Below are 12,150 nucleotides of genomic sequence, written 5' to 3'. Positions count from 1 at the left end.
TCACTATACTCCGCACCTGAACATAGCCGTTATGTGGATAACTTACCCCATATCCCAATGTCTGTACTCTGACCGATTAAACTTTTACCCCAGTCGGGGAGATTGCAGATTATTATGTAATCCTTGCTCCACCAGCTCCTAAATCGAATTTTACACCCCTTGATAATCTGTACCTTATCCCCTGACAACCAGAAACTTCTATGCTTGAACTCTGTACCGTTTCTTATTTCAACATTATCTTAATAAAATTATTAAATCTGAGCACTAAGTAGCGACTACCTCTTGGGAATGTGTGTGTGTGGATTAACCCCTCCCATCTGTGTAGTGAGTGTCTAGACTGGAGTGGTAACTGCTAGTTCCCTTTTTGCGGCTGCACTCTCTCTAGTGAGGCCTTGAGGAACTGTATTTTGGCTTCTCCTCCTTGGTACACCCAAGTCAATTGAACTAAGAGACTCTCACAGAAAATGTTTAAGCACCTGCTTTTGATGCTTTAAACAAGTCCCTTTCAAAGCCAACACGAGAAACAGCAAATGCCAGACTCCTCAAGGTGCAGCCTGTGAGACATAACTTTACTCCTTGGAGAATTACTTTAGGTGCAGAAAGTGTGTTAGAAATACTGAAGAAGTGATAACTGTTGATTATAGATCTGGGTCATTCATGGTGAATTAATAAACTGGTTGGCTGGTTAAGGATAACCCAGTGTCCTCATTTGAGACATTCTGACCAAGGTCAAAGTAGATCTGAGAAGGACCCAACTTTAAAATCAGAAAGCCAGTACTCCCGGGATGCAGTAAAAACGGGTGAGCCAAACTAAATTCCAGCCCTAAACTGGCAATACTGTTTATCCAATAGGAAAATCTAGTTTGTTAGATTTTCAGATGAAATCTAACTGGCACTTTGGCAAATTCAAAAAATTGACCCCCATGCCCCATCTCCCTGCTATCCTGGACCAGACCCATGGCCCATCTAGGCCAGTATCCCACCCCTCCCTGCTTGGCTGTGGGTGATGATCCCTAATAATAATTTTCCCTCCCACCCTTTGTTGTTCAGTCTATAAGCTCTTCAGGGCAGGGACCGACTCTCACTGTGACTCTGTGCAACATCTGACCCACTGGGGGCCCTAATTTCGGTTGGGGTCTGTGCAGCACCAGGAACAACGGGGCCCTGATCTTGGTCGGGGTCTGTGCAGCGCCAGGCACAACTGATCTTAGGCTGATCTTAGTTGCAACCTCCAACTGCTACCATAACAACCAATAATAATGAGATTCCTGTAATGCACTCACATGGGTGTGTGCCAGAAGAATAAATTCACTAATGCTGGTACAGTGCCCAGTAAATAAGGTGTCCGGGCCCTTATAAAGATGTAGCTGATCCCTCACAGATTGTTTGGGGGCCACATGGCAGATAGAAGCCCAGACACACACGTGCACACAGGAGGCAGAGGGGACACGACCATGTTTTATTGGAGACCGTATCTGGGTGGATGCGAACATGCTCAGATCCCAGCACTGTCTGTACAGATCCCGGAGGCTTGGAACCATATTGGGTCACTGCCCGTCCCAGGGAGCTTGGAGCTGGGCCACATGGGCTCCGAATGTCTGGAGGAGCAGTGATGGCATGGGGTGTGGCTGCGGCACTTCCAGCTATGTGGGCATGGCCAGGGAGTCTCTGGTAATGGACACATGCTTGGGCATGATTGAGATGCTTTTGGTAATGGAGGCATGAACCTCTGGTGATGGGGGGCCATGATAATGGGACTTCTGTTGATGGTAGCATGAGAAGACATTGTTACGGAGCTTCTGGTGATGTAGCATGTGGTTAGCTGTGGTTACAGAGCGTCTGACAACATAGTTATAGAACTTCCAGTGACGTTGGCCATGGTTGAGGCACCTCCTGCTCTGGTGATGTCAGGCATAGCGAGGCGTGGCAGGGCACGGCTTCTCTGGGGTGTGGCTGGGCGCGGTTTCAGCACCGCCAGACCAGGTGACATGGTTGGGAGTGCCTGCGGCTCACTTGGCGACATGGGCATGGTTGGGTGTGGCCTGATGATGTGGGGTGAGGTTATGGCACAGCTGGTGAAGTAGGGCCGGCTGGGCGTGGTCATGGCTCTTCTGGTGATGTGGGGTATGGTTGGGTGTGGTTGTGGCACCTCCTGCTCTGGCATCTTGGGTCAAGGTTGGGCATGGCTGTGGCACATCTGGAAGCATAGAGCATAGTTGGGCGTGGCTACAGCACCTTTGGCAACATGGTTATGGCACTCCCGGCTCCGTGGGGAGAGGCTAGGCGTGGCTACAGCACCTCCGGCTCTGCGGGGCGCTGTTAGGAGGCCTCCGGCTCTGGCGCGTAGATGACCAGCGGCTGGCTGTTCTTGCCCTTGTCATGCCAGCAGACGTCGAAGAAGGGGTAGACGGTGGTGGTGAAGCGCGTGTGGAAGGCGAAGAGCTGCGCCAGGTTGTCCTCGTCGCTGGCGTCGTAGAACCCCAGCATCCCGTCCTCGAAGCTGAGATACAGCCCAATCCGGCTCGGCTTGGTCTCCACCCGCAGCAGCCGCGGCTCCTTGTGCTCCACGTGGGCCTCGTAGTTCTTGCCTTCCTTGCAGCCCACCAGCCAGAAGCCGCTGGAGGGCAGGGCCTGGAGCCGACCCTTTCGCCCCGTGTCGGCCGAGATGATGCCCAGCGCCCAGCGCGGCTTGTCACCCACTGTCACCTCCCAGTAGTGCTCGCCACTGGAGAAGCTCTGGCGGCTCACCACACAGTTGGACTTGTCGAAGCGGCCCGGGTCATCAGAGCTCACCGGCTGCTTGTGTTCCACGCACTCCACCCGCTTGCCATCCTCTGACACCACCAGGTTGGGGTGGGCCGTGTCTGGGTCAAAGGTCAGGTTCTCCAGAGCTGTTGGGAGGGGAGAGGGAGAAAGGAATGGGGCACCACGTGGGATCCTGGAAAGTTGGCCCAAAATTCCACCCCTTGTCACCTCCCACCATCCCCATTTTTCCTAATTCTTCTTTCCCACACAGCACCCCAAGCATCCCCCTCAAGGGAGGCCAGAATCTCAGTTGGGGTCAGAGGGTGTCCAGCACACTGGGGCCTAGTGAATAGAGCACTGCACTGGGCCCTGGACTCCTGGGTTCTATTCCCGGCTCTGCCACGGGTCTGTTGAGCTGATCACGTCACTCAGGGTCCGTTTAGCACCTGGCACAACTGGTGATTGCTGTGCAGGGTAAATGAGAATCAAATATGTCCTTGGATATATACAGGGATCCCTCACCCGATGCTGAGATGCAGCTACCTCTGGGGCGGGAGGGCTGTTTATACAGGGGTGCTGAGATGCAGCTACCTCTGGGATGGGGCACAGGGGGTTGTTTAGCAGCTGTACTGCAATCCTGCACTGAAAGTGAAGGTAGAATTTAGAGGACAAAATGGAGTCACCACAGCTGGGATTTTGCCAGGACATTGGGTTAACTCGCTGACTCTTGGAAAAATGCCAGGGACATTTAAAAACCATGAATGGACAGAGCGTTGGTATGAAGTCTCATTTGAAATGCAGCACAGCTCCCACATGCACTGTGCTGGGGCCCTGGAGCCAGCCCTGACAGCCAGGGGAGAGCGCCCCCTACTGAGCCACCAACCTGCTCTCTGCAGCACAGCGCCCCCTAGCGCTGCACTGGGGCAGTGGGGCCAGCAATGACAGAGCACCCCCTACTGATCCATCTCCTGCAGGTGCCCTACCTGGCATCAGTGAGCGGAACATCTTCCTCCACACCTGGAACTTGAAATCATCTGTGATGATCGGCAGCTGGATGTCCATCCGGGCAACCGGCGGGGACTCTCCCAGAATCTTCTGCAGCCTGCGGGGAAGGAAGAGCCAGTCAGGGGGCCATGTGCCCAGGGATGGGAACCAGGAGGGATGGGCGGGCGGTGTATGGAGGTCAGAGTGGGAGGATAAGAAGCAATGGGGAGGTCAAGACTGTGTGACTCTGTTCTTGGATCCATTCATCTGGCAGGGAATGTTGTCTTCCCGAGACCTGGGTGTGTGAGGCTCGTGTGCAAGGGGAGGGGTGGGAGCAGACCTGGTTGGAGCACACAGTAAGAGAGGCACTCTGGATTTGTGCAATAGGAGAGGCAGGCTGGCCTCATGGTTAAGACACTGGCCTGGATCTCAGGACACTTGGGTTCAATTCCTAGTGCTGCCACAAACCCACTCATGCAAGTCACTGAATTGCTCTGGGCCTCAGTTTTCCCATCTGTAAATGGGGCTAATAATCCCTTCTTTGCCTAGCATGTGAGATCACTGAGTGTCTGAGCAGCACCTGCCATAAGCAGGGCCCCCGATTTTGGTTGGCGGGGGGGAGGAGGAAGTCTATGCAGCACCTGACACAAAGGGGGCCTTGATCTTGGTTGGGGGGTTTGTGCAGCACCTGGCACAACGGCGCCCCCCGGTGTTGGTTGGGGGGTCATGCAGCTCCTGGCACAGTGGGGGCCTCCATCTCAAGTGAGGTCTGCGCACTGCCCGGCATAATGGGGCCCTGATGTTGGTTGGATCGTGGAGGTGTTACCCTAATGTGAGGCACTGTAGGGAGGGGGAACGTGCGGCGGGAAGGAGTGTGCCAGAAATACGGACACTGCAGGGGGCAAGGGATGAGCTAGTGTGCAAAGGGAAGGCGGGGAAAAGGATGAGTGTGCAAGAAGGCCTGAGTATGGCCAGGAGTGCGTGTGCAAGGGGAGGGGGTGTGTGAGAAGAGTGAGCCCGAGCACACGCGTGTGAGAGGAAGCCGGTGAGCGAGCAAGGCCTGGGGCAGAGGCTCCCAAGGAGACGGTTGTGGGCAAGTGTGTCTAGAATGCGGTTTCCAATTCCAGGCATCCATGTTCAAGCAAGATGAAGCCAGAGTGGATCAGGTGCAGCGACGGGCAATGGGGGGCCTGCAGGGCCGACGGGAGGAGAGGAGACTGGATGCACTTGGCTGGCTTAGCCTGGCGAAATACTGGCTGAGGGGGTCTGATCGCTCCCTACTGACACGTCGCGAGAGGGAGCAGAGCTGTAAGCGATGCTGGCACCAGAGGACGTGGGGACACACTGGGCAGGAAGCAAGGGAGGCTGGACAGGAGAAGAAGGTTTCTGGCCATCGGAGGAGGGAGGGTCTGGATTGGCCTCCCAGCAGCAGCAGTGCGGGCCAGGCACTGAGCTGGTTTGAGGATGGAGCTTGATCCGTTTCGGGCTGAGCTGACAAGGGGGTTTCGGAGAGGCTGCGAGAGCAGCGACTGGACTTGGTGACCCAGTAGGGCCCTTCCAGTCCCATGTCTCCAGCCCTGTGGGGCGGACTGCGGGGCAGGGTAGAGGGAGGAGATGAAGGAGAGCAGCAGAGGAGTGGGAGCGCTCACCTGCTGGCCACCAGGCAGTATTTCTGTGGAGAGGAAGACGAAGGTGAAGATTAGCACCTGGCCCACAGCATCTCCCCATTCCCAGCCCACCCACCCACCCCACTTCTAACCCAGCCCCCGTGAACCACAGAGGCGACGGCATCACGTTAAAAAGACAGACAGAGTCGGGGGTGGGTCTGACAGACACAGAGAGCTGTGGGTCGGGGAAGTGCATGTGTGGGCGGGGGTCACGCCCAGACCCAGAGGAGCGTGCGTGTGTTGAGGAGGGGAACAGACACAGGGACCTGGTGCATATGTAAGGGGGACAGAGACACAGGGATGTTTGGGGTCACAAAAGACAGACAGACACAGGGATGTTGGGGTTGGGGGGTGGCAGACAGACACAGAGACGTTGGGAGGGGTCACAGACAGACAGACAAAGGGATGTTGCGGGGAGGGCAGGGTCACAGACAGACACAAGGAGTGTGGTGCAGAGCCCTGGACTCTAAGGGCTTGTCTACACTTAAAAGGCTGCACCACCGTCGTGCTTGAGTGACGACGCTATCTACCCAGAGGGGAGGGCGTCTCCCATCGGCGTAGGCAATCCACCTCCCCGAGAGGTGTAGCTATCTAGATGGGAGAAGCTCTCCCATCAGCAGAGCGCTGTCTACACCAGGACTTTATGTGGTATAACTGCGTGGCTCAGGGTGTGGATTTTCCACACCACTGAAGGACACAGTTACATCGGCATAAATTGCTAGTGTGGACCAAGCCTGAATTTTCCCAGGTAACAACAGTCCAGTGCAAAGGCGGATAGAAAATAGTTTAGAAAACACAAAAGACAGATTGCATTCAAATCTGCTGACCACCCCCACGCTGGCCCATCAAGGGCGTGGTTCAGGTCACACCTGGTAAACAAGAGGAGAAAGGAATTGGAAATCAATGAACCAAAATTGGTGGCTTGGAAATTAGGCCTAACTGGAGGCCAGAATAATGAAGGGAGGGGCTGTTCCACCCACCGCTCCCATCTGGTGGGGTGGTGGTGGTGTCAAAACAGGGGATGGGTGGCCTAGAAGGAAGGACCAAGTTTCCCCATCATGGTTGCCACCTACATCATCTGCTGCGACCCAGGGGTCCGCTGTATCACCATCCTGTCCTGATCCTGAGGGAGGTTCTGGCCAGACAGAGGGACCCAGATGACATTGTCACCTCTGCTGGCTAAATCCTGAACACCAGCTGGGATGTGAAACTAAGGTGCCAGGTGTCACCCACCTCCCTTGTGGGGCTTTTTCCTTCCTCCACCTTAGTCAGGTGGTAACAGACAGACAGAAACAGAGGGAGGAGTCACAGACAGACAGACACACAGGGAGCGGGGTCACAGACAAATAGAGGGAGGGGTGGGATCACAGAGACAGAGACACAAGAGGTTGGGGGGGGGGGTCACAGACATACACAGGAAGACAGGGGTGGGGTCCCAGTGACAGGGGTTACAGACAGACACAGAGGGCAGTGTTACAGACACAGGAGGTGGGGTCCCAGACAGACAGACAAGCCTGGGGTGGGGGTCACTAGGAGGGTGTGAAGCACTGGAATGGGTTACCTAGGGAGGTGGTGGAATCTCCTTCCTTTGAAGTTTTTAAGGTCAGGCTTGACAAAGTCCTGGCTGGGATGATTGAGTTGGGGATTGGTCCTGCTTTGAGCAGGGGGTTGGACTAGGTGACCTCCTGAGGTCCCTTCCAACCCTAATCTTCTATGATTCTATGAGTCACAGACAGAGGAAGACAGGGGTGGGGTCACAGAGACAGCCAGAGACAGCGGCTAGGGGGTCACAGACTGACAGACGCTGCAGATGGAGTCACAGACAGAGACGGGAGTGGGGTCCCAGACAGATAGAAGCAGGGGTGGGGTGTCCCTCCTCACCCTCAGGAACTCGGTCTGGCTCTCCTCCTGCACCTCGCCCAGCACGGCCTCCATCTGCTTGAGCTGGTCTAGGTAGTGGCCCATGGTCTTGTGCTCACCCTGCAGCACGGCCGTGGCCTGCTTCTGCACCCGCTCAGCCTCCCGGCCCAGCGAGGCCTCCAGCACCTCCAGGTAGGTGCGTATCACCCCCAGCTGCTCCGACACCTGCTGCTTGAACCGCACCACCGTGTCCTGCAACCGGGGAGGGATGGACGGTCACTGCCTTGTCACGCCCCCACTATTGCCCCGATCCCTCCTGGGGTCAGAGCCCCCCTGTAACTACCCCCAATAGCACTTCCCCTCCTGGATCTGCTCCCATCCCTGGGGTGGGAGCCCCCCAGCAACCTCCTCCCCGCATTTGGCTTCATGAACATGGAGGATGCACAGATTGCTTTGTTACTGTAGGGTCTCCTGACATTGCTAGGGCTACACATGGTTTGTTGCTGTGAATTTCTCATGGACACTTGGGTTGCACACACTGCTTTGTTATTGTAGGGTCTCTAGTGAGGACTTAACTATTGGGAGTAGCTTGTCTGACATTCACTGAAAGGAGAAGAGTGTGTAACTCCAGGGTGCTGGCAGGTAGGCCAGTGGGATCCCTTTGAACTAACAATGCATTCACCCACTGTTTCAGACACATCACAGATCCCCTTCCGCAGCACTCATCCGAATCTCCTGAACGTGTGTACACACACACACACACACACACACAGAGGGCCCCTGCTGTCTCACCTCCACCTCTGCTATCTGTCTGTTCAGCAGAGTGATCGTTTTCTCCTTACGCACTTGCGCCTCCTGCAGCTGAATTTGCTGCTGGGGAAGTTGTTTCTGAGAGAGCAAGAGAAAAAGATGAATCGAGTGGTCTGATCCAGGGTGGCAGGGAGAGGGCGGGACACCGGGCTGGATGGGCCCATGAATCTGATCCATGGGGGGAACAAGGGGGCAGGATACCGGGCTAGATGGGCCCATAGGTCTGATCCAGGGTGGCAGGGAGGGGGCGGGATACCGGGCTGGATGGGCCCATGAATCTGATCCATGGGGGGAACAAGGGGGCAGGATACCAGGCTAGATGGGCCCATGGGTCTGATCCATGGGGGGAACAAGGGGGCAGGATACCGGGTTAGATGGGCCCATGGGTGTGTTACCTTCATCCTCTGGTGGGCCTCGGCGGCCGTGATGATGTTGTGGCCCTTGTGCTTGCCCAGCGAGGCGCACACCCCGCAGATGACCTGCTGGTCCTGCTCGCAGTAGACGCTCAGGGGGTCCATGTGCTCCTCGCAGTGGTCGTGGGGCACCTGCCGAAAGCACTGCACCAGGTGCTCCATCTGCTGGTTGATGCGCAGCTGCTCCACCTTGGTGGGGGCCTGGCAGGTGGGGCAGACCGCAGCCCGGGACAGGCACTCCAGGCAGAAGGTGTGGCCGCACTCAGCCGTCACGGGGGCCTTGAACAGCTTCAGGCAGCTGGGGCAGCTCAGGTCCTGGTGCATGCCCTGCATCAGGAGCTGCTTGGAGTTCGACATGGCTGGGCGGTGGGGCGGGCTGGCAGAGAGGGGACAGAAGGTAACTCATGTATCCCATTCCCACCCCCTGAGCCAGCCAGTCCTGGAGCCAAAGGGGGGAGGGATAGCTCATTGGTTTGAGCATTGGCCTGCTAAACCCAGGGTTGTGAGTTCAATCCTTGAGGGGGCCATTGGGGATCTGGGGCAAAAATTGGGGATTGGCCCTGCTTTGAGCAGGGGGTTGGACTAGATGACCTCCTGAGGTCCCTTCCCACCCTGGTATTCTATGATTCAAAGCCCCCTAGAGGCACCAAGTCCCATTCCCTGCCCCCTCACCCGGGCTTGGGATAAAGTAGTCATTTCCTCCCCCCTGGGCTGCCTCTGCCTGTGTCTGGCCTATGCAGCCTGACCTACTGGAGGAATGTTAACCCTGCGTGGTATCTGCTGGGCCCATGGCTGCAGGGTGACCAAATACCTATAAATAGCTGGCTTGGAACGGATATCGCAATGGGAGCCGAGCTCTGGGGCCGGCAGATTCTCCACCTGTGGATCGCTGCCTCTCCCTGGGAGCCGTGTCTGACTGTGTTGCACAGCCCTGTTTTTTTTGTCTTGACGCTGTTTTTCTACAGCGTATTCCACGGCACCCAGGCGTGGCAGTGAATTGCACGGGATTTACGGCTTTGGAGCTGTGTGCTGTGTGGCCGCGAGTGTGCATGGCATTCTGTTCCCTCTGCTGCAGCGTGCCGTGCGTGGCCGGGCATTGCCCTGTCGTCTCGTTAAGCACAACGTATTTACCGCACGGAATTCCACGTGCAGGGATTGGCACTGCATTGCATGGTGTTTTGGTGCAGTGAGGTGCATTGTGTTGCAGTCATTGTCCTGTTGTGATGGAGTGCAGGTAGGACAAGAAGTAGCTGGCTGAAGCTGCAGCACATGTGTGTGTGGGGGGTTACATATGGGCAGTTCTCTGGCCTGTGTTATCCAGGGGTTCAGACTCGATGGTCCCGTCTGGAGTCTATGAATCTCATGCTTTGCTGTTGCTATGATGGGGAGCAGCCTGCAGGCCTGAGCCCTCCCCAGACCATGCTGCGTGCCAATGTCAGGACCACGTCTGAGGACCAATACAGGCCATTTCCCGAGTGGGATGAGGGGGTTAGGCCAGCCTGGCTTTCCCCATGTCCTGCCCCACAGGCCCACATTGCGGCTGGGAATAAGGGGCTAGAGGGGCGCTGGGACGGGGTGAAGCAGAAGGGAGGGAATAGACTGATCCCCAATGGGTAGAGATGGGCGAGACCCATTCCGGAGGGGCCTGACACGCAGCAAAGGGGGCCTGGATGGCTTCTCCATGCATCGGACACGGCGGGGGCGGGGGGAAGGGAGTGAGACAGACGCACAGGCAGAAGAGAAGAGATACTAACACAGAGAGAGAGAGAGAGAGAGAGAGAGAGAGACAGACAGACACTGAGGAACATTTTTAGCCTCTGCCCAGAGAGATTTGGGTTAAATAACCAGCCCCCTCCCCAGCCAGCTCCTTTCTCTGGCCTGCCCCCCTCTTTCCCTGCCACATGCTCTTCCCGCATACAAGCTGTCCCGCCGTTACCATCCGGGCTCAATGTCAGCACCATGGGGTTAAAACGACGCGCAGGAGAGAGGAGAAAAAAAGACATGAGACATGGAGACAGACTCACGGCAGACGGACATGGACAGACGGACGCAGACAGAGGCCTCACTCTGAGTATTTCTGATCCCTGCCCAGAGCTAAGTAACTCCAGCTTGCGCCAGCTAAACCCCGGTGCTCTCCTAGAAGGCAGCGGCTGAGCCCATGTCCCCGTCAGATCCTCTGGCCTTGCCCACGCAGCCTGCCCCGTTCTACGCCGTTTAGAAAGACGATGCCTCCCTTCAAGTTTTCCCAACCCCCTCTAAGCCTGGACCCTGGCACCCCGGTCGCATTAGGCTGCATCCAGCCCAAGGGGCACTGAAATATACCCACAGCCTCCGCTCCGGGTGGGAGAGAAAGAAAGCAGCGTCTTACTGAGATCGGAGGAGACGGATTGGGGAGCAGGGTCTGGCTGGAGTGCGATGAGGTGCAGAGATCGGATGGGCACCGAGGAGCAGCTGACTGCTGGGATGGGCTCAGCCGCAGCGCGACTGCCCCACAGCCCCTCCCCACCTCTATATATAGATCAATAACCGGCTGCTGTTCTGGGAAGCACAGGACACTGGCCAGTTTTTGTCTGCAGAGCAGGAGGGGGAGGGAAGGGTGACAGGTGACTGGCTCAGGCAGCTGTTGGCATGGCTCTCATTCCCCAGCACAGTCTCTCTGCTAAGGGCGAGCGCCCTGCACTGCCCGTCCGGATGCCTGGGTCCCATTCTGCATCCCGGTCTTCCCCTGCACCCCAGGGCCTGGGTGTGCTAAACTGTCATCCAGGATGCCTGGGTCCCATTCTCCATTCCATTCCCTTCCCCCTGGGAACCAGGGGCTATGGGGGAGCACCCTGCACTGCTGTTCCAGACACCTGGGGACCCTCATGCCTTCTGGCTCTGGGGGCATGGATCAGCTGTGATTTGGAGTGGGGCGGATCTAGCAGTCCAGCTCAGCCCAGCCAGCTGCCACGATCGGATTTCCCAACCAAGATATTGCAGAGTCATGGCAGCTGCTGACCGTGCCTGGTGTGTGAGCTTTGGTGGACACCCTGAGATCAGCGCAGGAGTGGTGGGGGTGAATGGAGCTGTCTGTACTTGGGTGTAGGGTTGCCCACTTTCTAATTTCTAAAAACCGGACACTACAGCAGGAGTGCTGGAACATCCCCCTGCCCCACCTGTTCCCCTGAGGCCCCGCCCCCTGCCCGCCCCGCCTCTCCCCCAGGCCCTGCCCCCTGCTCCACCTCTTCCCCCAAAGGACAGTGCAACTGAGGCCAAGGGGAAGCAGGAGCTTTGAATGCGTCTCCATGACTAAGTGAGGTCTTAGGGCGGGGCCTCGGTGAGGAATTGATGGGGCTGTCTGAGCCCTAGTGCAGACTGGCGAGGACGAAAGGATCAGACCTGGAGTCCTGAGCTCCCTGTAATGACCCTGGATGCAGCCCCTCTGACAGCCTGCATCTATCTCCCCTAAAACTCTTTCACCTGGTTTTTGTGGCTGTCCTCCAGCGCCTGGTAGAGCCACCCTGCAGTCCCTGTTCCAGCTCAGGACGAGTTCACACAGCTTCCGCATCTTCTCTGGATTTGTACTCCCAGATTTAACGTTTGAATATTGCTAGTCATCTAGAGTGGCGCCGTATAATTTATTCAGAACACTGCTCACTGCAGTCACCCGCTGGCTCAGCTGTTCTTAGTGC

General features: G+C 56.7%; 1 protein-coding gene across 3 annotated transcripts in view; it reads right to left on the bottom strand.

Moving 5' to 3' along the window:
• TRIM72 (tripartite motif containing 72) overlaps positions 1 to 12,150 on the bottom strand; it is a 19,147-nt gene extending 6,997 nt beyond the window's left edge. The window contains exons 1-7 of one of the 3 annotated variants that reach the window (XM_043548997.1): positions 11,939 to 12,150; positions 8,462 to 8,855; positions 8,049 to 8,144; positions 7,278 to 7,508; positions 5,379 to 5,401; positions 3,729 to 3,847; positions 755 to 2,891 (exon numbers count right to left, since the gene is read on the bottom strand). In XM_043548997.1, coding sequence (XP_043404932.1) covers positions 2,320 to 2,891; positions 3,729 to 3,847; positions 5,379 to 5,401; positions 7,278 to 7,508; positions 8,049 to 8,144; positions 8,462 to 8,836 — 1,416 coding nt within the window. In that variant the 5' untranslated portion in view covers positions 8,837 to 8,855; positions 11,939 to 12,150 and the 3' untranslated portion in view covers positions 755 to 2,319. Of the gene's footprint in view, positions 1 to 754; positions 2,892 to 3,728; positions 3,848 to 5,378; positions 5,402 to 7,277; positions 7,509 to 8,048; positions 8,145 to 8,461; positions 8,856 to 10,847; positions 10,971 to 11,938 lie in introns of those variants that run through there. The other 2 variants (XM_037899000.2, XR_006291645.1) reach the window with 2 other exon arrangements.

Source organism: Chelonia mydas, chromosome 6, assembly GCF_015237465.2.
Source record: "Chelonia mydas isolate rCheMyd1 chromosome 6, rCheMyd1.pri.v2, whole genome shotgun sequence".
Lineage (NCBI taxonomy): Eukaryota > Metazoa > Chordata > Testudines > Cheloniidae > Chelonia > Chelonia mydas.
This window is presented reverse-complemented; position numbering and strand designations above follow the sequence as displayed.